Source organism: Alternaria metachromatica, assembly GCF_023757995.1.
Source record: "Alternaria metachromatica strain BMP 0045 chromosome Unknown scaffold_8, whole genome shotgun sequence".
In the NCBI taxonomy this organism is placed as follows: domain Eukaryota; kingdom Fungi; phylum Ascomycota; class Dothideomycetes; order Pleosporales; family Pleosporaceae; genus Alternaria; species Alternaria metachromatica.
This window is the reverse complement of record NW_026055499.1, coordinates 794,144-819,621: the sequence shown is the minus strand read 5'-3', so window position 1 is coordinate 819,621 and position 25,478 is coordinate 794,144. Positions and strand designations below refer to the sequence as shown.

Below are 25,478 nucleotides of genomic sequence, written 5' to 3'. Positions count from 1 at the left end.
CACGTGATGCTATTCCGGCCTTCTCAATCGGAACCTGAATCTGGGTCGTACCCAGGTCCATCTAAGTGCTCAGACTCAGAGGAGGCACCCACCCAGCTGGGCGCGTCGAAGCTCTCCCAGTATTCGTACATGTCTTTGATTGCCTCACTTTCTTCCATTTCGAGATCCTCTAGCAAGTCGTTCTTCCATTGTATGAGGTCACTTCCGTACTGACGTGGCGAAGACACTGCACCTGGATAATTTCCTCGACCATCATGGCGATACCTTTCAACACTGTCATCGCTATCGCCTTCATCGCTGTAGATGTCTTCATCCGTCCCGTAAGGAGTATCGCCATCTTCGGGACGTGAAGTGGGGTCATAATCGTCGTTGTTTTCGATACGATAAGCCCTGTGTATGTCGCACAGACGTGTAACCTGGTTCACGCATATGGTCAGATGAAGTGAGTAGGATATGGATGACGGGAAGATCTTACATTGTCAAAGAAGCGTACTGCATCCTCTCGCCAGTTGGATTCTGGATGTCTCAGAGCGGGGAGCATATCATACTTCGGTACTCGACGTGGGTAGAAGCTGTCGTACACGAACTGGACCCGCACACGACCTCCCTCTTTCTCAAAGTTGACAACTGTATCCCTAAATGTGTCGAAGATCCGCTGCCAAACGTTGAGCCTAATGTATTTTTGGAGGACCCGAAGAGTCAGCGTAAAGTCCCTTTTCTTCTCGATGGACAGAAGCCTTTTGAAGTGGAGCTTATAAACATGCTCGCCGTCTGATTCTTCTTCGAGGATCGCGATTGTTGAGTCAGCGTTCAAAACGACAGCTAGCCTTCGCAAAATAGCTGCAGGCTTCAGACCAACATGAAATTTGTCTTGATGAAGGAAAGACGGTATGTCAGTCACATGTATTCCCATTGCATAGTAGTCGTTGCCGCGAGCCAAGCGACTATACCAAGCTTCGATCATTTCAAGGGCAGAGTCTTGCCCGACGAAAACTGGCTTTATAAAGTATGGTGCCAGGTTGTGATGGCAGCCGTCAATCGCATCCGATTCGACGAACGTCGTCATGGCTTTCTTGCAGTCTTGCCGCAAACTCCGGCAACGAGAGTCCATGATGGGTATCATACTTCTGTTTGTATCGGCCAGAGTTTTACTGTCCCAGATGTGCGCATAGACCATATCTCGGAGCTCGCGGGGTAGACGTTGTTGGAACATCTCGAAGAATGGAAGACTCCAGGCTGCAGAGTACCGCCGGATAGCTGACGGAAGATTCCTGGTGGGTAGAACTACATTAAGCTGGGGATGATCTCAAGTTTCCGAGCTCTATGCACTTACCGGAGAAGCGCATCAATCTTCTTTTTCGTCATCTCTTTGCGTTGTTTCTGTAACGCATCGAGCTTTGCATTAGTAGCTACGATTTCATCTTTGACTGAGTTGACCCTGACGCAGTTTTTAGTACAGTTTTAGAGATTGGAGAATTTCTGGAATTCACATACTCTTTCTGAGCATCGAGGTCCTTCCGCTTGATGCTGCCAGCTCGTTAGCACAAGAGCGAAGTGGGGCCGAATAGTCCGTCTCACTCGCGCAGACAGTCGAGCGCTGATTCCAGGTCTGTATCCATTGTTGCGGCTGTATATGGCGATGAGCTCACACTGTGGGAAGCGTGGGGAGTGTGAGACGTACGGCCCTCGGGGGAGGGGGTCAAGAAGTTAAGAGTTGGGATTACTGCATGTTTATCGACTGCGGGCCTGCGGCACAGCGGCAGCCTCGGAACATTCCGATCCCTTGTCTCAGCAACAACCCTGAAGCGCAGCGAGCTGCAACTACCGAAGAAGACTCCGCACCTATCCATTAACGTTTCCGTCCCCGCCTTCCTTTCTGGGACTTCCCTGCAGCCTACAGCTTTGTTTGCGTACCACTTACAAGCCAGACTCAAACGACCTGCGTCTCCCGGAGCCATCGCAACCACAATTCTGTCTCGACAACCCTCTATCAAAATCAGAAGGTCGCAAGCCTGTGTCTTCGAGCAAATCCCAGTTCCAATAATCCTCCTGCCCATCGTCTGGATTGTAATCCGGCTCGTCCTCCCCTCGATAATGTCTGTCCTGATGTCTAATGCGACAGAAACATATCTACTCTGCTTGTCAGCGCCGTACTTGCATGAAGATGAGATGATGCGAGGGCCAGTATTACCGAATCAAGATATTTGAAAACACCCTGCTTCCACGTGTTTGGATCATAGCCTCTGACGATTTTGTTGAGGTCCACATAGACATACGGCATCGGATGAGGGCCCCGACTGCAATGTATAGCCTGGACGTCGACGATAGCGCCCTCGTTCTCCAATGTCTTGACTATAGGTTGCATGAGATCGAGGAAGTCGGGCCAACACTTCAATCGGAACTTAGGAGTGCATATACGAAAGTTGAGTCGAAATCCAGTCTTCTTCTTGATCCGGTGGAGAAGATCGAAAGTCTTCCGCCGTGTAGCCGCGTTTGGCCACTTACAATACGGACTAGCGAGCCTAGACGTGGTCTCGTCGAAATCGATGGTGAGAGTCCGAAGAACGGTTGCTGGATCTAGACCGACTTTGAAGCGATCTTCACACACGGTTTGTTGGATCAACTCCCGGGTATCGGGGATTGTGAAGGTGTCTGGTGTGACTGTAGCTGCGGCTTCGTACCATGCTTGCACCATCTCCAGTGCTGTCTCTTTGCCCATGAAGTCGGGCAGAACAACATGTGTCTGGCACCTTGGATCGGTGTGACCAAGAGAGCTAGACTGCTGACTTGGCTGTCTTGTGGAGTTGAGATACTCCACATTCCAGATCTGTGCATATATCATCTCGCGAATCTCGACAGGCAATCGCTCTTGCATCCTAGCAGAGCATAACATGTTCCAAGTTCTTGATAACTGCTCACAGGATGTATCAATCTCGCTATGTATCAAGCAACGTCAGCGACAAATAAAATTGGGTAGAGCTGGCGACCACTTACATCTGCACTTCCGTCTTCTTCTCCGCTGCTGATAGCCACTCATGTTTTGCTGCTGTACGCTCCCTCTTCTCTGCAGCAGCTTTCGCGCGTTTCAGGCTAGTTAGGCAGGTCAGTTTCTCTGAAGTCCAGGCAGCAGTGTATGAGGATGGAGATACGAACATGAACAGTCTATTACACGTGTCGCGCACATCTTGCTCCAAGTCGTATAAACTTCTCATGGTGGTGGTATCGCGCGAAAGGAGAGAAGATGACAGTCTGAGTCAAAAGCGTTTTTTCTCATTTGGACGTCGTGAATTGTAGAGCATCATCATGTTCGCAAGTAGAAGTCGCGCTAAATTCGCGGCTTGCCCCACTTATGCGTGCTTCATGGGTGGCCTCACGATCATTGAACGCCTCATGTGCCAAACTGGTACATTTGCATGTGGTTTAAAAGAGTTAGATTGACATGGCATCCACGCAGTGACAGCTGCCATCTTTCCCCCCAAACGAGCTTGATCATCCTCCCGTTCCGCGCACACCAGAGGGCCCAACATAACGTTTCCAGGCAGCGACATCAGGATCAGAGCCTGGATTATCTTCTTCACTACGATAGTAGCGATGGTACGGTCTGAGATACTCATCATCGATCTAAATCACTTGTCAGATATTACCATTCAGATGAGTTGCAACTGTCTCACCCCCTCGAAATAATCGATCATTTCCTGCTTCACACTCTGCTCCCAAGTCACCGGATCGTATGTCCTGATCAGGTGTTCCATCTCGGTGCCAACCCCCGGGCTCTCATCCATGCAATTCGTGCGGTGAGGGTCATAACTAGACAAAACACGAACGTGGGCTCCTTCCTGCTCAAATACCTTAACGATGGGTTGCAGGAGGCCAAGGATTTCGGGCCACATCTTGAGACGGATGCAATCGTGGCGAATATTGATCTCGAGCTTGAACCCTCTCTTCTTCTTGATGCGATGAAGCAGGTTGAATGCGTCTTGACGTGAGGTAGCATCTTTGAAGTCGGATTGCTCGTGGTCTAGCACGAGAGAGGTGTCGGAGACTTCGATGGTCAATTTTCGGAGAGCAGTGGCAGGATCCAAGCCCACTCCGAATGTATCTTTGCATATAGCTCTTGTGAGATCTTCCCTTATGTTGCGGCGGCCGAGTGCGAGCCAGTCGCGGGAGCAGGTCATGGCTCCGTAGGCCTCGTACCACATCTGGACGTTCTCTTTTGCAGCTGCATCTCCTACGTACTCTGGTAGGACGACGTGGGAGATGCGCAGGATACGATGAGGTAACGATATATGGCGAAGTGTGGGTTCGTCATTAGCCTTCATGGCTACCTCATAGCCTTCTCCGCATGTCAAGTAGTTTTCATCCCAGAATTCAGCATTGATCATATCTCGGATCTCGCGCGGTAGCCGGTCGTGCATTCTGGCATAGTAAAGTTTGTTCCAGGCTTTTGAGTGTGATTCGTACGATGCTTCCAGTTCTTCATTCAGACTGTGTCTGTAAGCTATCGCTCACCGTGAAACTGCATCTTCTCGGAATCATAAGAACTCACGCTTTCCACTCGTTCCAATCATCGTGACTCCAAGAGTAGCTACTTGCCATCCATAGTTCACTTGAGTCGACCGTTAGCTTCCTTCATGTCTTTGACAGCGTCTAGTATGAACGTGCTCACTCGTTCTGACGACGTTTGATCCTGTGAGAATTAGTCAAAACAGGCAGCGACTTGGTACGGTAACCACCTACTGAAATACTCGGTCCTGTACGCGTCGCAGTTCTTGATGGAGCTCACGTAGATTCGCCATGTTCGTTGTTGATGGTAAAGAGAAGTGGGATGTTGTTCGAGGTTACAGGTTTTCCTTCTACGTATTCTTTGTTTGGTTTAGGTTTTGTGGAACCGAGTCGACAACCACGCTCATGAAGGACTCGGAACCAACCGGAGCGCTACCGCGTGGAGCGGAACCAACAACACAAATGACGCCTGAGACCTCCCACTAAATGAGGACGAGAGCGAACATCGTTGGAAGACTGTCGCGTCGCGTCATGTTCACGTGCGCCACAGCGCATCCGCCATCTTTGCAACCTGCGCCATCTCCTTAACATCATGGACCCTCAAAATATGCGCACCACCCCTGATGGCCGCTGCCACCCCAACAGCAGTCCCCCAGACCCTATCTTTCGCGTCCTGGACCCCCGTAATATCGCCGATAAACTTCTTCCGACTCGTGCCCACAAGCCAAGGAATGCCTTCTAGACCCGGATACCTCATCAACTCATCCTGTCGGCGAAGGAGTTCAAGATTATGTTCCTTTGTCTTCGCAAAGCCAATACCAGGATCGAGAACGATACGCCAGCGCCTGACACCCGCATGTTCCGCAGCAATAACGCGCTCGACGAGTTCGCGGCCTACGGTCTCTATGATGCCGTGGGGGTAGGATGTCATTTCAGGACTGGTCATGGTTTCCGGCGTGCCGCGCATGTGCATGAGACATACTGTGCAGCCAAGTTTTCCCATGGTGGGAAGCATCGTGTCGTCCATGGCACCTGCACTGACGTCGTTGATCATGTTTGCGCCGGCGTTGATGGCGGCTTCGGCGACGCTGCCGCGGTATGTGTCGACGCTGATTGCGATGTTGTTTGCCTCTGGCATTGAGCGGATCAGCTTTACAGCTGGGAGAACACGTGCTAGCTCTTCTTCCGCGGAGACCTGGACGGCACCGGGTCGTGTTGACTGTCCGCCTACATCGATGATTGTGGCTCCGGCCGAGATGTGTTCGCGAATGATGTTCGCTAGGGTTGCTTCATCGATATTGTAGTTTTGGCCGCCATCGGAGAATGAGTCCGGTGTGACATTCAGGATAGACATGATCCTCGTGTTATTCGCTATTCGAGAAGACGATATTGGGGATAGATCTGGTCCAAGTGGCGTCAGCGGCACCAGCGGCACCTCTGATTTAAGGAGTCTTTTGAAATGGCGTTTAATTTGATTCGAGAATGGGTAATCTTCACGCTGATTGCGCAAAAGTCTAGAGAGGATCAGCACTGTTTCACTGGCCAGATAGATGATTATCTTACTCAACAAGAGGGCGTAGAACGAACTGCCTCTCGAACATCAACGCATGCGGGATCGTAAGTCTTTCGCTGGAACTTTTCTCGTTTCCATGAAGTAAAATATCCAAATCAATATTTCTGGGTCCTTTGTCGATGACTTTAACGCGGCCCATGTCATTCTCAACTTTCTGAAGCGCGTCTAAGAGTTCGATTGGTGACAGACTAGTTTCTATCTGTTTGCGTAAATTTGACGTTTGGAAGAAGAGACATTATATAGCATACCTGACAGGCACCATTGACGAAGTTGTCCTGATCGAGTACGTACATGGCTTTGCTCTCCCACAAACTACTGGTTCGTACGATCTTTATTTTTCCACTTGACTCCATCTCTCTGCATGCACGTTCAATCATGGCCGCTCTGTCGCCCATGTTGCTCCCCAAAGCAACGACGGCAAGTTCCTTCTTATGGTAGACTGGTTTATAAGAAAAAACTTTCCGCACATCTTGCGATGGAGGCTCGCGCGGAACGCGAGAGTCGGAGGGTGCATCACACTCCTGGCGTTGAGTGGGTGACGAGTGAAAATTCGATCGATTAGAGACTTTGCTGTGAATGGCATCAACTGAGAGCGCTACACGGCGTGGACACCGTGATGGGGCCGCCCTGAGCGTGGCTAAACATCTGGATGCATTAGTGAACATGTTAGCATGTGACGCGGTGGGACAGACAGAGGCAGGCGCGCGATGCCGACAGCCTTCCCCGGATGCCACTAGACGATAAGCGGTTAGCGCTCTCCGCGTGAGACATGCGTCGTGCCTCGGCTCACGGCTTACAGAGAGTCGACCAGGACTCCTCAACCATAAGAAAGGGCCCGACTCCTCAAACCTTAAGAATTCGCCCGAATCCTCGATCCACTCGTCTTCCTTTCTTGCTGTTGAAATACCTCGCATCTTCCCTCTCTCAACCGCAAACCTCCATACCGTCATCATGGCTTCTCCACGTACGCATCCACGCCTCATTCACATGTGCCCAGCTGACAAACCTCAGAGCAAATCCGCACCAAGCTTACCGACCTGCTGAAGATCCAGCACCCCGTCATGCTTGCGGGCATGAACGTGGCTGCTGGACCCAAGCTCGCCGCCGCCGTCACCAACGCTGGAGGTCTTGGTGTCATCGGCGGTGTCGGATACACACCCGACATGCTCCGCGAGCAGATCGCCGAGTTGAAGGGATACCTGAACGACAAGAACGCGCCATTCGGCATCGACCTGCTCCTTCCCCAGGTTGGAGGCAGCGCGCGCAAGACCAAGTACGTACAGGGCGATCCATGACATGCCAGAAGGCACGCGACTAACGGCATATAGCTACGACTACACCAAGGGCAAGCTGAACGAGCTCGTCGACATCATCATCGACTCCGGCGCCAAACTATTCGTCTCCGCCGTCGGTGTCCCACCCAAGGCCGTCGTCGAGAAGCTACACAAGCACGGAATCCTTTACATGAACATGATCGGCCACCCCAAGCACATCAAGAAGTGCCTCGATATAGGCGTCGACATCATCTGCGCACAAGGAGGCGAGGGCGGAGGACACACTGGCGACGTTCCCACATCCATCTTCATCCCAGCAGCGGTCAAGATGGTCGAGGGCCACAAGTCGCCTTTGACCGGCGAGCAGGTACAAATCGTAGCTGCCGGCGGTATCTACAACGGCCAGTCGCTCGCTGCGATGCTCACATTCGGTGCCACCGGTGTCTGGGTCGGAACACGCTTCGTTCTCTCCGAGGAAGCCGGTGCGCCCAAGGCCCACCAAGAAGCCGTCCGCACAGCTGGCTGGGACGACAACATCCGCACCATCATCTTCACCGGACGCCCACTCCGCATCCGCACCAACCCATACGTCCAGAACTGGGAGGAGAACAGGCAACAAGAGATCAAGGATCTTACTGCCAAGGGCATATTGCCTGTCGAGCATGATCTCGAGAAGATGGGCGACGACCTCGACGACGAGACTATGGACAACGCGCGGCCGTTCCTAATGGGCAAGGTCGCTGCCGTTGTTAACGAGAGGAAGAACGCGAGGGAGATTGTGGATGAGCTCGTCACAGATGCTGTCAAGTGGTTGAACATTGGCAACTCTATGATCGTATCTAAGTCGAAGCTATGAGGAACCATTTTATGTAGTTAATTTTGATGCACATTTCTCTGTTCTCACTCAACGCCCATGATCTTTCCCTATCTGCAGTGTACATGGTTCAGATTGATTACGTCTGCAAGATAATGCGCCTCGTATAACCTTGGAACTAGCCAGCGAGCTAGTGCTGACTATCATGCGGCTGATGCCACCGCATATGCCCCGATGCCGCGGTCAAAAGAGCATCTTTTGCGAGGTCCCGTTATCAAAACAACCACCCCGGGCGATGCTGCACCTCTGGGATTGGGCGTTTGTGTAATTACCTTTGGAAATACGCTCCCGAGGTCTTTCGTGTACTAGCAACGGAACCTCGCCCTTTTAGGACTAGCGTTCCAGCTTCTCAGGTGTCGCAACTCAAACTTCGGTGTTTTGCACGATGTTACGTTACAACCACGTAACCGACGTCATGGCTACACAACGACAAGCTTTTTTACAAAGGCGCGAGGCTGGCTTGCAGATAGAACTGGCCGCTGCAGAAAGGCGGTTATCCCAGCATGTCATGCGCTACGAGATGATAGAAAGCTATCTCCAGGCGCTCAGCGACATAGGAAAGAGGGAAAAGGGAAGGAGAAGAATCGTAGCGGCTATGAGCAAGCATACATCGTCAGTAAGTTCAGTGCGGAGCATATGTCGGTAATAACGCGCAGACAGCAAGTGGGAGTACGAAAGCGAGAACGGGAGGCTACAAGGGCTGAAAAGGGAAGCAATGCGCGCCCAGGGCTTGTCCAGAGGAGGGTACGCGATGTCAACACCATGTCGTGTTCTTATCAATTTACTAATCAATCGGCGGCAGCTCATTCGATCAAGTCGCTCAAACACATGCGCAGATATCTTGTCTTTGCCTCGCTACTAAGATGCAAGCCTGCCTACCACGGGAACTGCGTGATTTGATATACGACTACATCTGGGATGACAACTATCACCGACTGGCATCATGCTATATGTCTCCGAGTCCTACTATCGGACACGGTTTTAGATGGACGACAGCTCACATGCATCCCAAGATTGGCCGTACTCCGCGTGACACCAAGCCCATCGTCATAAACCCTGCATACGTCGACCTGGACACGGCCCGAGAGGCCCTGGAGGCGTACTACCGCATTTCTGCGCACCATGAACACGCTTTCCTGGTCAGATGTCCTGAACAAATGCATACCATACTGCACGAAGATGCGTTTAAACTTGGTGTACTACCCGCAGAGCATCTGAGGGCAATGGATCTATATCTTACACAGGAGCGATCTGAAGTGTGGCTACCCTGGACGATCGATGAAAAAAAACTCAGCAAAGCTTTCACGCAACTCACTGAAGGTATTCGCCGGAAGAAAGACTTCAAACTCAACATCACATTCATCCAGACCGAGATCCGACTGAAGCAATGGGACTTGCTATTCCGCATCCTAGTTCCTCTTTGGACTGCTTTCCAAGCTGCAGGAGCGGAAGTGCATCTATACTGGCATTATACAAGGGCACTTGAGCAAACAGATATGCTGAGATGGGTGTTCAGTCTTGATCACATTGTTAGCGTGTGGACGCCTAAGTTGGAGTGGAAAAGGGAGATTATCGAGCATATAGAAAGGGAGGGGACCTTGTTTCCGAGAGCGGCCAAGCACTTTCGGTATGAAGATCGAGAGGAAGAGGAAGAGGAAGATGAGTCTGGCTGAGGCTAGAAGAAGTGTACTGATTGTGACGATAATCACTATGTAACTAACGAAAAGTCACCAACTAATCCTGCTGAAAAGCTCCCAAACTCTCATCATTCCAGCTCAAAAACTGTCCATTGAACCCCTTAACATCCTCCCCCTTCGCCACAGCCAACCTCGCCATAACATACCCCGGCTGCTCGGGCTTCAACAATCCACCTTCTTTCTTCAATCCACTGAACTTGGTCCGGTCCTTCTCGCTCATGCGCTCGTGGTGCACTTCGCGGATCTCTCGCTGCATCTCTGTGTCTACAACGCCAGGACGGATCGAGATGGTAGTAATGGAAGGCTCTTCGACGGAGAGCGTGAGAGCAAGGTGGTTCAAGACGGCTTTACCCGCGCCGTAGCAACCCCAGCCTTGGTAGGCGGATGTTGCAGCGCCAGAAGAGGTAAGGAGGATTGTGCCGGAGGTTTTGCGCAGGGAGGGAAGGGCGGCTTGTACCTAGATAGAGCAGGGAGTTAGTCTATTGCATGAGACCAGGATAAGTAATGTTGATGTTGAAAATCCGAGTAAGTATCGTCGATAGCAGGAGAAATGAACAGAACAGAACGAGACTTCGACTTACCATGCCAACCGCACTAAAAACATTAACATCAAACCCCTTCCTCCACTCCTCAGCACTACTGTCGGCGACCTTCTTCACTGGATCCAACGTGCCGTGGTTTACAATCAGCGAATCAATGCGTCCCCATCGCTCATTCGCCAGGTCGACCGCTTTCTGCGGCAGTGATGCATCCGCCATATCTCCTGCGAGTACAGCTACTTTCTCGTTGCCATATTGGGATTGGAGGGCGGACAGGGCAGATTCAGTCCGTGAGACGAGGACGACTTTGTGGTTGCGGGAGAGGAGGTGGTGGGCTATCGCTTGGCCGATGCCTGTGAGGGTGGGTTAGTGAGGAAGTTCTCGGTGGGAAAACGCTTGTTGATGTTGAAGATGAGTGTCGTGTACGGGTTTTGTCACACGTCTGGGAGGGTTGCAGACTACGGAAGTGTAATGCATGCTTGACCAGAATAGCAAGCTAAGCCATGGACAATACATACCTCGAGAAGCTCCCGTGAGTATAACGACCATTTCCTTGGACTCGCTCATCTTGACTGTTGTTTGGGTGGGTTAAGTTCATATGTCGGGACGGATCGGAAAGGTTATGCTCGTGTTGGAGGGGTACGTCATATTAGTCAGCTTCTTGCCAGACACTGCCAGCAACTACAACACTGCGACAACTACATTACTCCGACACCTGCAAAAGTGCGACAGCTTACAATACTGCGACAGCTACACTACTGCGACAACTCCAGTACTGCGATAGCTTCCAGTACCGTGACACCTACAATATTGTGACACCACAACCAACACTCTAGCAAACAAGACCCAAGCTATTACAATCGTATTAATTCTTGCTAGTCTATACTACCTCTACGATACAACACGCCCATCGCGCTTTATACAAGACTCAAGCTCAGCCTCGCAGTATGCTGTCAAACCGACATCGTAGTGCCTTCCGGGCAGCGCTCAGAACTACCTGACCCGCTTCCCTTGGAATCCACGGTGGAAGTGCTGCCGCTGACCATACCTCATGCTTGCCGGGGTATACCAGAGCTGGGTTTACATTCTCAATGAAGTATTCGACCAGCGCATAACAAGCAGGACAGCACTTCTGCGATACTGGTAGGGCGCTCATCTTACCCTTTAGTGCATCCGTAGTTGTTTTACCAGGGAGCTGCAGGTGAGCCTTGCTTAGTGGTGCAGACGCGCAATTGATATCGACGTCTAGGATATCAGCCCGCTTCTTGGCTAGTAAGGCAAGACTCAGTAGGACTGTTTCGCAGTGGTAGGTACCGGTGAAGTTTGTAGCTTCTGCTTTTTCGTTCTCAAACTTGGCGGAGTAGCCAGTGCCATTTCTTAGCAGCCATGTTCTGATCTTTTGGCATTCGTCCGTTGTGAGCTTCTCTCCAGATAGCAATGTGAAGTTCTCCAGATGACCCTTTATGATCAATCTCCTGTCCGGGTGCTCTTGACGAGTTTCAAAGTGTTGGAACTTCGCTTGCTGCCAGTAAGTCCTGAGGACTTTGTTGCGGGGTGCCTGTCTGCCTTCACTCTGGAGATCCAGGATCGCTGTCCAGTGTAAACATATCAGATCCAGCCATGCCATGGCTGCGTGCTCCCACTGCTGCCTCTCGGCAAGAGAGTCGAGCTGCTCGAACTCGGGGTCGATCGTTTGTTGCTTTTCAAGTGGGGTCGAGGATCCAGGGAGGCCTTCGGTATCTTGAGCAATGTCGCCGGTCTTCGTTGCATTCTTTATCATATGAACCTTTCGCAAAAGCCCTAGGTTTGTATACAAGTACTTGCGGAGCGTCTTCTTGAACCATGTCAAAACATCAAGCCAGTCACCTGCTTGTTTCGAAAGATGATCGAGATAGTGACCTGCGAGTGCAATCTCGTCGCTTGCGGGACTTCCTGGAAGTGCGTCGTAATTGCTGATCTTGAACAATTGTGATTCTCGCAATGCAGCTGCGAGCCACTCGAAGCAGGCAACTAAATTGTCGAGCACAGCACTAAGAATGTCCTGCAAAAGACTAGCAGTATGTTGGTTGTAGACAATCGATTCGCCGGTGTTCAGGAGGTCCTTGAACTGGGTGAGTGGTTTGATGATTTTTCGGGTATTCTCCAGTGCCTCTTGAGTACGGCAGGGCAGTTTGTCTGCATTGGCGGATGACCGACGTTCCAGAAACTTGATCGTTGCAACGATCACTTTCCGCTGGATTTCGGTAAAGTTTGAGTAGAGAACATCGCGGGCGTCACCCAGAAGCAATGACCTGAAGTGGTAACCTTCCTGCAGCATGAAGTCATCAAGGTCACTGCCAGGCTTGCTTAGATAGTCGTAAAAGTTGCGGTCTTTGCTGCCTTTCTGGATGCGCGAAGCTATCTTGGCGGTCGAGGTCAAGAGCACGTAGTTACGTAACTGGTCTCTGGCCAATGCAGCTGTACCCTTTGATGTTTGTTCGTAGGTTGCCTTGATCAAGTGCACGAGATTGGCTGCATGCTGAGAGAAACTGACAGTTGTCCGGGGATGCGTCACTCCTTCCAGATGTCTCTCTGTCTTGGAAAGCAACCAACAGCCGATTGAGTCTCCCATATCATCGGCAGTAGTCAATGGAATATGGACTTGTAGGGCAGGGTGATGCTCTTGCTCGTCCAACGTCTTGCTTCGCTGTTCATTGCAGAGGCTCTGCACATACCCAACAGCCGCTGCAGGATCTGGCTCGCTCTCTTCTTCCGCTTCAGAGGCAGTGTCATCTTCTGTGAGCAATACGCCGCTGTCATCGCACACTGTTTGGAACAGAATCTCTCCTGCGTCTGATGCTGTCACGGCGACAACTTCCACATCACGGACCAACAAGTTGGTAAGCTTCTCTGCGAACGGGTATAGCTTGTTATTTGAATGCCCGGAATCGGTAGTATTCGTACTGACCGTGGCCTTCTTCTTAAGAGGATTCGTCCAGGCCAGTACAGTTGTGAGGAAACGAAATTCGTAGAGTTCCTCCTTGGTGAGGAACTTATCCTTGAGCCCGTACTGGAATTCGCTCATCGTGACTCGTACTGCTGCAGTTGGGAGCTTACCGCAGCTAGAGTAGTTAGGGGGTGGTGTGCTGAAATAGTTCGGCGTCAATTCCGGTTCAAGTGTGCGAATGGAAGTTCAGCTCAGCCGCGATTTGGTGAATGTCCGTGGTCTTGGATCGTGAATGCAGAAGCCTTGGAGGAAAAAGATGTTCCCTAGTACTGTCTTCACAGTAGAGTCATACTTGGCTACCATGGTTGAGTACCTAGGTATGGATTCGACCATCCCTACGAACCCCGGCAAACCATTGTTTAAGCGAACCGTTCCATGGTACTGGTGATGAGTGTTAATCGTTTGTCATTCCAAAGTCATTATCATGGGAAAGCCATATCCATCTATCTACAAATACTTCATAATCATAACTCCGTCGCCACAATCCCTAAAACCCTCGGCCCCACACCTTAATACCCATAAGCCTTGCTCGTAGCCCTCGGCCGTCCAGCCAACGTAGCGATATCGTCCGGGTTAACAGGCGCCTGAGGCCTGCCACTCAACGTATCAACCGTCTCCTTGAGCGCCATCCAGAACTCATGCTTGGGGCGGCGACGGTGCCACTCCGTCTCTCTCTTCTCCACTTGCTCCATGGGCGAAAACAGGAGCTTGCTGCCCTTGATACCGATGACGCTGATGGACATGGAGTCGTCTTCGATCTCGTCGGGGTCCATGCCGGCGTAGTTCTCCAGATGTTGCATGGCCTTGATTGCGAATCTGACGGCTCGGACGCGGTCCATGGGGGAGGGGATAGTGCCTTGTTGGAAGTGGCCGGGTACTCCGTGACGGGACTCGAATTTGCCTTGACCGGCTTCCGCGATCATTTGGGCGATGATTTGCACGTTGTAGGTCTTGGATGCCTTCTCGTTGACTAGGATTACCTTACCAGATCTGCTGATACCCTTGTCCTTCTTGAAGACCTCGCGGAGGTGGTCAATGTCGCGGTCGAGCATCTTGAGGCTGATGCCTTCTTCGGGAGTGTATACGCCCATAGCTCCGATACTGAGACCAGCGACAGTTGCGATGTAGCCTGATTCACCACCTTGAGTCTCGATAACGAAGACACGGCGACGAGATGCTGATGCCGATTGACGGCAGGCATCGGAGTATTGAATGAGGGCGTTCAGGCAGGTATCTGAACCGATGGAGTACTCTGTTCCGGGGACGTTGTTCGAGATGGTGGCAGGAATAATGACCTAAAGTCGAGTTAGCATACTACTCATCTTGGAATTGAAATAACGTTATCAGGAGATGCACTTACCATAGGAATCTTGAAAGACTTGTAGTACTCGCGTGCTTTCCTCAGCTCCGAGACAGCTGTGAATGCTTCGAAACCACCAACAACGAACAGGGACTGGATGTTGAACTTCTTGAAGACGAACGCAACAGTCTCGAGATCCTCACTAGGGAGCCCACGGTTCGTTCCGATCTCAGATCCACCCTTGGAGGCCCAGGTCTCAGCGTCGATCCACTTGATGTCGCGCACCGCGCCCACTGGCTCATCAGAGTGGTGGCGGATTATGCCAGGGAAACCATTGTGGAGCGCGACTGGTGTGTGGCCACGGGCAATGCAGTGTGCCACCGCAGCACGGGTCGCTGCGTTCATACCTCCGGCTGGGGCACCTACGTGGATGATACCAACGCGCATGCGCTTGTTCTCTGGTAATAGTAGGTCTGGCTGATCTTGTGCTGTGGTGATTTGGTAGGCTTGGTATTGTTGCTCGAACTCGGTGTCACGGAGCTGCATAGCCCTTGAGAAGTTCTTGTTCTCGATGGCTACAGCGACTTCCTTGGTTTGTGCAACAGCCTCGAGGAGCGGCCGTCGGACAATCTTGTTCTCTTGCATACAGATGACCGGGCTGGGTGTGTCGGGAGTAGCCTCCAACACCGCCTTGACAGCTTCAACACCTTGGAGTGTCGCAAGCATACGGTCGTAGGCGCAGGGCGTACCTCCACGCTGGACGTGTCCAAGAGTTGTCACTCGTGTGTCGAGCTTTGCCTCCTTCGCCAGAATGTCCTTGACCTGTTCTGAAGTGATCTTGTTCAGGTTGCGATCGATGGCGCCCTCGGCAACCACGACAATGGTCTTCCGCTTGCCCATTTGTCTCTGCTTCTTGATCTGTTTGCACATCTGCTCCTGCCAGCCTTCGCTCGGTGGGTTCTCGGGTGTGAAGACGAAGTCGGCGCCTGTTGCGACACCGGCACTGAGTGCGAGCCAACCACAGTGTCGACCCATAACCTCGATAACGAAAGCACGCTGATGGCTGACGGCGGTGGTGTCGACCGAGTCAATGGCTTCGCAGATACGTCCGAGCGAGGTGTAGCAGCCAATGGTGGCATCGGTCATGGAAAGGTCGTTGTCAATGGAGCCGACGAGACCGACAATGTTCAGGTGCTTGAAGGGCTCGACCTGCTCCTGTGTGAGCTGCTTCTCTTCCACCAGCTCCTTCAGCAGCTCCGGCCACTCCGCGCGGAACTTGTCAGCACCTGTGAGAGATCCGTCACCACCGCAGATAATCAGCGCATCGATGCCCTTGATGATCATGTTCTTCGCGGCCGTCCGGCGGCCTTCGCGCTGCATGAACTCCATGCATCGGGCTGTGCCAATGAGGGTACCACCTTCTGAGAGGAAGCCTCTGACGTCTTCCCAGTGCATCTCCTTGATCATGTCTCCGCCCTTGACCAGACCGTCGTAACCCTCGTATATAGCGAAGGCCTCGCAGTTGTTGTGAATCGCCATACGCACGACAGCGCGTACCGCTCCGTTCATGCCGGGCGCGTCACCTCCGCTCGTCATGACTCCAATGCGCCTCTTCTTGCCATCGAGGGGCGGCGGGATCTCGGTGGGCGCCATGTTGTGAGTCTAGGTGTTGTTGATTGGGGTATTAGGCGGGGTGGGAGGTGTAGGTTGAAGTTGAGGTAGTAAGTGGAGGCTGGAGGTAGTCGCAGCTGGATGCGAAGGTCCGAAGAGATATTTGGCCGTGGGTCAGTATGAGGTCAATGTGGATTCACCTGTCTAGTTGGAAAAGTTAAGACGCCGAGAAGAAGCGGGTCCCTACGTGTTGGGAAGATTCAGGTCTCAACGGTGGTTGGAGGGGTAGCTTTGCCGAGTCCTGGGTGGTTGTGAGTAGCAGAGGTAATACGATTAGTTGGTGATTAGATGACCTCTACGTGGTGTTTATGTATCATAGGCAACAGTTGATGGTATTACTCAAACTGGCGATAAGGTGATGGGAGTCGGAGCATGGGTCGCGGCGTCGCGCGCATATGACGTGGGAGCTCCAAAAGAAAAGAGCTCCCCGGTCCGTCAAGTGGGGTCACACCACTCCGCCGATCAGCCCGAGCCTCGAAGGATCGTCTGGCGAACTCCAACACCGGCCACCGGCACGTTCCTGGCATCGGACAACCTTTTCGTTGCTTGAATCGGCGGTAGCTGCATGCCAACAATGGCCAAGATGGCGAGACATTGCCTGCGCCACGGTCACCGTACGACTACTGTGACATGTTCTTCTTAGCCATCACCCCACGCGGCCTCTTCCGGCGAAGGCGTCCCAGCATCACGATCACGAAGAGGTCCGATTGGCCGCGAATTACAATTATTTATTGGTATCACTCTATGTCAAGCCAAACATGCCCAATCGCTGTGCAGATGCTCAATCACCTTTTACTCATGAACCCAAGCGCTTCCAAGCACATGCTATTACAGCCTTGCCAAATCCAAAGACTCCAACTAATTGACATCTATCATTACCATCTCAACTCTAGAAAGCACCAACCTCCTGACCCTCCCTTGCCAGCGTCTCGAACACCCTCGGTGGCAGCTTGTACTTGATCAAACCAGCAAAGACCATAAGGTCCTTCGCCTTTTGAAGCAATTGATCGGCGAGAACCTTGCGCATCTTGTCCTCGAACTGTCCGGACAGAAGACGCTCACGATGTCTCGAGCAGCAGCCAATGCACCAGAGAAGTACGTTGCCAATGTTGCGTGAGATCTCTTGTGGGTATGAGTTGAAGCTGTTGGCGGTGGCACGGATGTCGCTGACATTGCCGTTGGCGGACAGGGGAAGGATGCGGAGGTTTTCGATTTGCTGCGGAATGTTAGTGACTGACTGTGAGAGACAGTGATGTGATAACTTACGCCGAGTGCGGCCATGAAGTCGCCGGCTTCAATGATCTTCTTCGCGTTGTTGAGCTGAAATAGTATTCCAACTGTGTCGCGGTTCATCTGCGACACCTTCCTCCACCATAGGCTGTTCGCGTCATACAACGCAAGAACCTTCTGCGCGAGCTCGACAGGATCGTCTGTTCCCAGCATGCTCAAGCTCGACGAAGTCAGATCAGTTCGTTGCTGTTGCTGCTGTTGTGACTCCGCAGCTGTCAGACGCGGCTTCAACGGCTCCAGACGGAGAGGCTCTTGACCGAGTTCTACAGAGAGTGCCTCAGCCAGCGCGCGGTTCAGGATCGTTACGACACTGTCGTACTCGCCAGCAAGATGGCAGAGTAGAATGGCGTCGTTGATGCGTCCGTTGTCGTCTGCCATCCTCGCGGCTTCGCTGGTGATGGTGTTCAACAAGCCCATCTCGCCGTCCAGCTTGAGCAAAGGCACGCGTTCCTGGATGAGACCTGGTGTCGTCTCGCCGTTGGATTTGACGTCACCCAACAAGGTAGAGAACTCGCGCGTCTCAAGAACAAGTTCGCGAAGAGCTTCATGGCAGAGTTCTGCCTGTTGTCGGCCTGCTTCGCCTGGTAGATCCGCATTCATGCAGATCAGCACCAAGTAGTCGGCCGCAGCATCAGCTCGTGCAGCACGGAAGTCGCTTGTGTAGTGGCCGACGATGCGTCCAAAGTTGAGCTGTGGTTGTTGTCGAGTAGTGAAGGTCATAATCTCTCCACCTGCAGTCGTCCAGTCCGACACGCGGATGAGGCCGTAGTAGTCTAGAGCGACTGCGAAATGAACCGCCGAGACGTAGTTGTGGGTGTACAAGTAGTTGATAGCTGGCTCGAACAGACCAGCCAGGGTGGCGAGATAGAAGTAAACTCCATAGCCGCCCGAGGATTCAGCGTCGTCGTTCATGAAGTGGCGCTGGCCGATGTCTTTGATAACTGTTCTCAATTCTTCCAAGCCAAAGATCTCGCCGGCGTTCTCCTCAGCGCGGTTGCCTTCGCGAGCCAGGTTGAACTGCAGCCATACCCAGTCGTCCATGTTCTCTCTGATCGGCTCCAGGTTGCGCTTGCTCATATCACATCGACCAACGATCTTGTAGCAAGCCAGTCGGTAAGGGTCCTCTGGCGTCTTCAAGCGGGTCCTCTGGGCATGTGTGTGAGCGACCTTCTGTTGCGTATCGGGGTTCAGTCTTCGGTCCGGATCGCTGGCGTATTGGGATATCGCCGCCTGGAAGTTTCGGTCGGTGTTCTGGAAGAAGTTCCTCTTCTCTCGTACATATTCAGCAGCCTCGGCAAGCAGACCACCCTTCAGGAGGAAGAATATGATGATCCAGGGAAACTCTTCACCGGCTTCGCCTATCCGTTGGAATAGCTCAGTGTCTGCGCCAAGCTCCTTGAATGCAGCCTTTGCTCTCACGAAGCCTCGGATCTTGTTGAGCATTGAGGGAACACCACCAACAAGCGCCTCCGCGGGGTTTCTCCGTAGGACGTCTTCCACCTGCTCCAGGAACCTGCTTTCAAGGTACTTTCGAGACCCGTCGAGTATGCGCTTGCGCATGCGAACGCTAGCAGCAGAGTTTGATTGTTCGTCCAGGTAGTCTCTGGCGAAACTTCGCTCTTTCGGTTGGTTCGAGCCAGGGTTGGATGCCTCGAGTTCGGTCTTCTCGCCGGTGATGGAGATGAGCGTTTCGTAGGCGCGTGTGAACTGCTCCGAGTATTCTGTACCGGCAGCCATCTCTACATCAGAGAACGCATGAAGTACCGAGAATGTACTCTCCCGCAGCCTGGACTCGTTGAGCTTCTTGACCTCTTCCATAAACTTCTCTTGCTTGTCACGAGCGTATCGATCCTGCGGAGCAGCTTGTCCGCCCATGACTGACTTGTCGGAAGAATCGCGCCCACCAAGAACGCTCTGGGAAGCACCCAGAACAGGCGGTCCAGCAGCAGATGCTCCAAAGGTCGATCTTCCGTTGACAGATGCACCATTGGGACCCATAGAACGACCCTTGCGTCCTGTTGCGCGTCCAAAAGCTCCGCGAGCTGTGCTGCCGAATGCGCCGCTCTGGGATGCTGCCATGTCTTCGCTCTGTCGACCAAGCCCAAAGTGTTCGTAGATCCTTTGCCTCTGCTTGTCCCATTCAATCTGAACATTGTCCTCGAGGAACGTGTCGAAGTCGCGCTTAGATTGCTCGAGTCCTTCCTGAATAAGTGCCAGGGTTGATTGCGAGTGCAAGTTGGAAATGTAGCCGTCAACGTCGTTATCGAAGAGGTTCTGTGCCTGACCAGGTGCAGCGAGTCCGGCCTGCGAAGAGAATTGGTTGAGGTCGCGGAGGGTGCTACCCATCTTCACGCCTGAGGCGGAGAGTAGGTAGTGTCTGGAAGCAGTCAGCATAAGATTACATGTCACGAGTTGTGTTCAACTTACGCAGCGCGATCTTGGGAGCGGTCCTGAACCTGGTCGGCTGAGGGACCGCCAGCGCCCAGGTTGCGCACCTTGCGTGCGATGTCCCCAAGGCCCAACTGCAGGGACGGCAGCTCGTCGAAGTTGGTCGTGCCATTCTCGCCAGCATTGCGCTTTCGCCCTCGCTCGAGCAGATTATCGAAATGGGCTGAGCGACCGGTGCCAGCGTTTGCCTGGGCCAGTGACGTGCCCTGTTGCTGTTGCTGCTGCTGCTGCTGTTGGGGTTGCTGCTGGTTCGAGGTAGCGCCGAAGAGAGACGATTGACCGAATCCGCTCGTTTGTTGCGCGTTGTTGGTTGTTGATTGCGACGCCGTGTTGTTGAACAGCCCAAGGCTGCTGGGTTGCGTTTGTGTTTGCGGCTGCGAAGTCGATCCGGCGCCAGCGAACAGTGAGGATGTCGTGGTCGTAGCGGGTTTTGCTCCGCCCAATCCACTGAAAAGTCCGCCTCCTAAGCCTCCAGAGCTTGGTGCCTGTGTCGTACCAGATTGCGCATTCGAAGTGCCTCCGCCCAGGTTGCCAAACAAGCTTGATCCAGTACCGCCTGATCCGCCGGGTGCGGTTCCAAACAGTCCTCCACCGGATGCGCCAGTAGAGGCGGGCTGCGAGCCTCCAAGATTGCCGAAGAGCGACATGGTGGTGTGTTGGGCGGTGTTGTTGATGGTCCCGAAAACAAACCTGGAGAAACGAGATCGCGTTGTTCAAGCTTAAGAGCTCGGACCCTCGCGATCCCTGTCTTTCAGGTACCGCGTCGTGTGAAAGGACTAGTATCATCTCGTCTTCTCAAAGCATCAACAGATTGAATTACGATCTCCGTCACGTAGATGCTTCACATCCATTTGGTGAGAGTAGGGTTTAGAAGCTTGATGAAAAGTTGGCACAGCAGGCGCATGGCCACACCCAGCAGTTCAAAGATGAGCCAAATGCGAGCGGGTGCATGACCGAATGATATAAAACTTTGTATGCTAGGTAGTAGCGGCACGCAAACGACTATACACACGCTCTGTCTCTGCCATACTGTGTATAATTATCTTGTATCTGCAATCTTCGCTAGCAAACGACTGACAGTATCATCTCTACAAAGGCGGTTGTCCATCGCTAAAGGTACTATACTTTCCTCGAAGGAAACAGTCCCTTTACTAAGACATCTTCAACATGCCTGATATTCTGCCGAGACCTCCCTACTTCACGGAAACCGGGCGGAAGTGCGGATCGAAACCACAAGCAGCTCGATACGTTCGTGAACCGTACTGGCGAGGATGGTACCAAGATGGCCGGAAGCTCCATAATGTCAAACCATCAAAGGCATTTATATGGCCAAAGGACGGAAGGAATGGCTCATTTCGCGGACGCCTCAAGGATATATTCAAAAACGAGGGCCCAGACATGTACGTTGCGTTTGGGGCTCGCAAGACGGATTGCGTGTCCAATCGTCCACACAAAAATCAATGGGCGGGATATGGCCATCAGCCCGGATTCGGACGTCATCCTTTCGGCTTTAATAGCTCGAAATTCGCTCCGTGGACCCAAGACAGCATTCTCGGTGGACGAGGTAAAGACAAGTGCTACGACTTCCGGACTCGACAGTACACAGAGCCAAGCCTGGATATGTGGACAGATGCGATTTGGCAACCAGAGCCATACAGAAACAGCGAATGGAACTGTTACCCCCAGGCGATGAGAAACGTGTTCGGCCAGTGGCATCATGACATGCAGTATCTGCCGCGAAGATGGGGTGGTGATGTCGACAACGAGTTTGGCCAGGGGGAGCCATTCTTTCACATCCCGCCCCCCTATGTGAGATGAGCTCGCACTAGATCGACGTGAGTGCCATCTGGATTTACTCAATGCAAGCCTCGTGGAGTGCCACCCAGACCGTATCTGGACTTTCGTTTCCGACGGCAACTTGTTTACTTCGTCTCGCGGTAGGCGTCAACGCCGAGTCATCCAGAAGTTTTCCGCATTTGGCACACGACGTTCCTTTCACAGTCTTGTACGCAGCAATCATATCCTGTAATAATTAGCATCCACCCAAAACATGCTCATGCCACACAATCCCATGTACATACCAAAAGATACTTCAAATCATCTGAGTTCGACCGTGATGCAATACATCTTGTGATAGCTAAAAAGGGCTCCGTAGTCCCCAAACACTCTGCGTTGAGTTTGTGCCGTCCGTTCGTGTCGCGCTCGATGCCAACGCGGAATTTCAACATGACGGAGCCGGATACGAAGCGTGTCTGGATGCTGCGATCCTCATCATTTGTCTCCACCTTGAGATTCGGATGCGCCTTCCTGAACTCGACCACAATCCTCTCGATATCCTCGTCAGTGACGATAGCACCGGTATCCTCTTTATTGTCCCCTCCCTGATTTTTCGTCGACTCCTTCGCCTTCCGTGCTCTTTCCGTCCAGCCATGAGAAGGTATCGAGACGCTTTCCGACAAATCCGCATTTGCGCCGAGGCTCTGCTTGACGTGTTCGAACGTGCTCTGTAATTCTGGTGACTTCCACTGGCTCTTGAGGGAATCGAGGTTCTTCTGTGAACCGAGTACGCCGTCAGCGTAGAGTTTATACGTCGCGGAACTGCGAGGGCGGTGGAAGGGCTCGATGATGCGGGGGATGGCTAGGCGCATGTCGCTGATCTATCGCATATTAACATAACTTATCCAGAGAAGGTGGCATGCGATCCTCACCTGCGCCTGGAGCTGCTCCAGTTGCGCGAGTGCTGCTGTACATTGCGCCTCGTCCCAGCCAGCGCCGGGCTGCGCTGCAACGTCAGGAGCGCCCATGGAATAATATCAAGATATAATCAAAAAGTAAAAGCGATGATGCGAAGGCGATTCAAAGGCGGGGATATGTGAAATAATAAGGTGCGATAATGTGAATGGATGAGGCGTGCTGCGATTGAAGTGGAAGGAGCAACCCGTGGTTCAAGGACGCTTGACGATCGGAAGGTCCACCGGGCGCTCCTTCCCCACTCGCCGAACGCGTCTACGCGTAGTCACGATGCGGACAAAGGATGCCACATGGGCATACTTGATAGCGCAGAGCTGTGAATAATGGCACATATTGGAGGGATGGATAGTCCAAATATGTTTTGACTTGGTTCAAAGACGGCATCTCGCTGTAAGGATCGATTGACCATATTTGAAGAAATGTGTTGCGCCTAGATATATATACAATACAATCACAAGCTCCTCTATAACTTAGACTTCTCCTTCACAACACTCTCTTGAGGGCCGATGAGCGGGTCGTAGACATTCATGCCCAAAGTGTCATGAGGCACGGTAGCAGTGTGCATGCTGAGCCCTCTTGTGTCGAGCATCGAAGGGTTCAGGTCCGCAATGCTTGAAGCGCCAATCAAGCGCATGTTCATCTCCATCTCATCCTTCAGTAGCTGCATAGCACGGTCGACACCTGGCAAACCGTATGCAGACATGGCGTAAAGGAAAGGCCTACCGATGCCTACACCCTTGGCGCCGAGTGCGACAGCCTTGATAATGTCTGTCGCACGTCGAATACCGCCATCGATGTACACTTCGATGCGATCTTGCCAGCCGCGTGCGCGAAGAACCGGCATAACCTCAGCGAGTACTTCGACACCCGAGCGAGCGAAATCGAGTTGACGACCACCGTGGTTGGAAAGGACAACACCATCACAGCCAACCTCGACAGCGCGAATAACATCCTCAACACACTGTACACCCTTGAGAATGATTGGCATCTTGGTAATGCTCCTGAACCACGGGATATCTTTCCAGCTAAGGCTCGGGTCAATGAAGGACGAGATGGCTCGTGCGGCGCCTTGACTACGATCCACATTGTCGCCGCCGGTGCTCTGGACGTTGCTGCCGACATCGTCGAACTTGCTCCGCATGTCTTTCTCGCGACGACCGAGCTGCGGTGCGTCGACGGTAATGAAGAGACCCTTGCAGCCGCGCTTCTCGGCGTGCTGCACAATACGCTTTGTGACCTCCCTGTCCTTGTTTACGTATAGCTGCAGCCATTGGACCTGACCGTCTTTTGCTTCGTCCATGATCTCGTCGAACGAGCATGACGCTAGTGTTGGTATCATCTGGACAACGTTGTGCTTGTGTGCGCCGCGCGTAAGGACGACCTCTCCCTCCGGGTTACCGAGCTTGCCCAGCGCTGTCGCGGTGACATAGAAGGGGATGTCGACTTTGGTGCCGAGCATTGTGGTGGACATGTCGACCTTCTCGACGTCGATGAGTACGCGTGGTCGGAACCAGATCTTGTGGAATGCGCTGTGGTTTTCGCGTAGTGTCTGCCAAAAGTCAGCTCAAATAATGGCAGTCGGTGAGATAGTCCTACGATTTCATCGTCGGCACCACTGGAGTAGTATGCCCATGCTGTCTTCTTCATGACTTTGCGCGCAACAGCCTCAAAGTCCATCAGGTTGTAGCATTGCTCCAGGATTGGCATGCGCGCAATGCGCTCCTGCCTCGCTTCCTCATCAGGATCGATCTCCTTCGCTTCTTCCTTGACGGTGTTCATGTCCACCTCGCCCAAGTGCTTGGACTTGTCGAGATACTTGTCGAGCGTGTCGGGCGGGTGGATTGGCTCAAATGCCTCAGTGCCATCCTTGCCAGCATACTTTAGGACAATCTTCTGGCCTCCGGGATGCTCAGGCAGAAACTCGGTGACATCGTAGGCGCGGCCGTGGATGATGACCCAGCATGATTCGGCGTTGTTGTGCTGGGCGACCTGCTCGCCGGTGAGCTTCACTTTCTGGGTGTTGTTGCTGTCGTGGTTCATCGTGGCGGCGGTGTGTCGAGCGCGAAATGTTGAAGGGCAGGTAATCAAGACGCGAAGATAGGCCAGAAAATATATGGAGCCGGTCTAGGTTATTTCCAGACACTAGAGGGCTTGGACGAGCGGAAGGGCCAGGTTGGTGACGGCAGCATGTTTGGGGTAATAGCTCGGTACATTCATCCCCGCGGGCTTCGGATGCTGGTCGCGGAGACGCACCTGAGTTAGCACCCTAGCTCATGAGATCGAGGCGAGATCGATTCCGGGCTTGTCGCATTAGGCATCCCGTCTCGGTCCTTCGCAGGCGGTTTTCTTGAGGATATATGTGTCGGCCAGGGACTGTCGTTCGTCGAGGGAGCTTAGTTGGGGTAGGTATTAACGTTCTCGTCGGTCGCGTGGAAGACTCCGTGCTGCTCCGAAACGCGGGGAAGAGACAGCTGGCTGGGCATGACGTGCATTGTTGACTGCCCGACACACAGCATCAACATGGCGCGTCATCCCCTGGATGATTATCAGTCCCCAGGGCTGCGATCACGAT

At 52.7% G+C, this 25,478-nt stretch overlaps 10 protein-coding genes across 10 annotated transcripts; 1 reads left to right on the top strand and 9 right to left on the bottom strand.

The window, feature by feature from the left end:
• Positions 1-23: 23 nt before the first annotated feature.
• On the bottom strand, positions 24-2,875 carry J4E83_004710 (uncharacterized protein; the record flags this gene model as incomplete). The annotated part of the gene is made up of 2 exons (XM_049331636.1): positions 24-390; positions 2,277-2,875. 2 exons carry the CDS (start codon positions 2,873-2,875, stop codon positions 24-26), a joined length of 966 nt encoding a protein of 321 aa, XP_049189410.1.
• Positions 2,876-3,647: 772 nt separating this feature from the next.
• J4E83_004709 (uncharacterized protein) lies at positions 3,648-4,522 on the bottom strand (the record flags this gene model as incomplete). The annotated part of the gene is made up of 2 exons (XM_049331635.1): positions 3,648-4,485; positions 4,518-4,522. The coding sequence occupies 2 exons, from the start codon at positions 4,520-4,522 to the stop codon at positions 3,648-3,650; spliced, it is 843 nt and encodes a 280-aa protein (XP_049189409.1).
• A 516-nt stretch (positions 4,523-5,038) lies between these two features.
• On the bottom strand, positions 5,039-6,429 carry J4E83_004708 (uncharacterized protein; the record flags this gene model as incomplete). The annotated part of the gene is made up of 3 exons (XM_049331634.1): positions 5,039-6,017; positions 6,067-6,275; positions 6,325-6,429. 3 exons carry the CDS (start codon positions 6,427-6,429, stop codon positions 5,039-5,041), a joined length of 1,293 nt encoding a protein of 430 aa, XP_049189408.1.
• Positions 6,430-7,027: 598 nt separating this feature from the next.
• Positions 7,028-8,206, top strand: J4E83_004707 (uncharacterized protein; the record flags this gene model as incomplete). Its single annotated transcript, XM_049331633.1, has 3 exons — positions 7,028-7,040; positions 7,088-7,349; positions 7,405-8,206. 3 exons carry the CDS (start codon positions 7,028-7,030, stop codon positions 8,204-8,206), a joined length of 1,077 nt encoding a protein of 358 aa, XP_049189407.1.
• A 1,752-nt stretch (positions 8,207-9,958) lies between these two features.
• Positions 9,959-11,027, bottom strand: J4E83_004706 (uncharacterized protein; the record flags this gene model as incomplete). The annotated part of the gene is made up of 3 exons (XM_049331632.1): positions 9,959-10,378; positions 10,503-10,813; positions 10,979-11,027. 3 exons carry the CDS (start codon positions 11,025-11,027, stop codon positions 9,959-9,961), a joined length of 780 nt encoding a protein of 259 aa, XP_049189406.1.
• A 367-nt stretch (positions 11,028-11,394) lies between these two features.
• J4E83_004705 (uncharacterized protein) lies at positions 11,395-13,823 on the bottom strand (the record flags this gene model as incomplete). Its single annotated transcript, XM_049331631.1, has 2 exons — positions 11,395-13,561; positions 13,816-13,823. The coding sequence occupies 2 exons, from the start codon at positions 13,821-13,823 to the stop codon at positions 11,395-11,397; spliced, it is 2,175 nt and encodes a 724-aa protein (XP_049189405.1).
• A 132-nt stretch (positions 13,824-13,955) lies between these two features.
• J4E83_004704 (uncharacterized protein) lies at positions 13,956-16,399 on the bottom strand (the record flags this gene model as incomplete). The annotated part of the gene is made up of 2 exons (XM_049331630.1): positions 13,956-14,741; positions 14,807-16,399. The coding sequence occupies 2 exons, from the start codon at positions 16,397-16,399 to the stop codon at positions 13,956-13,958; spliced, it is 2,379 nt and encodes a 792-aa protein (XP_049189404.1).
• Positions 16,400-17,306: 907 nt separating this feature from the next.
• Positions 17,307-20,802, bottom strand: J4E83_004703 (uncharacterized protein; the record flags this gene model as incomplete). Its single annotated transcript, XM_049331629.1, has 3 exons — positions 17,307-17,633; positions 17,684-20,084; positions 20,135-20,802. 3 exons carry the CDS (start codon positions 20,800-20,802, stop codon positions 17,307-17,309), a joined length of 3,396 nt encoding a protein of 1,131 aa, XP_049189403.1.
• Positions 20,803-22,007: 1,205 nt separating this feature from the next.
• Positions 22,008-22,959, bottom strand: J4E83_004702 (uncharacterized protein; the record flags this gene model as incomplete). Its single annotated transcript, XM_049331628.1, has 3 exons — positions 22,008-22,178; positions 22,237-22,812; positions 22,864-22,959. The coding sequence occupies 3 exons, from the start codon at positions 22,957-22,959 to the stop codon at positions 22,008-22,010; spliced, it is 843 nt and encodes a 280-aa protein (XP_049189402.1).
• A 410-nt stretch (positions 22,960-23,369) lies between these two features.
• Positions 23,370-24,946, bottom strand: J4E83_004701 (uncharacterized protein; the record flags this gene model as incomplete). The annotated part of the gene is made up of 2 exons (XM_049331627.1): positions 23,370-24,455; positions 24,503-24,946. The coding sequence occupies 2 exons, from the start codon at positions 24,944-24,946 to the stop codon at positions 23,370-23,372; spliced, it is 1,530 nt and encodes a 509-aa protein (XP_049189401.1).
• Between the last annotated feature and the right edge of the window lie 532 nt (positions 24,947-25,478).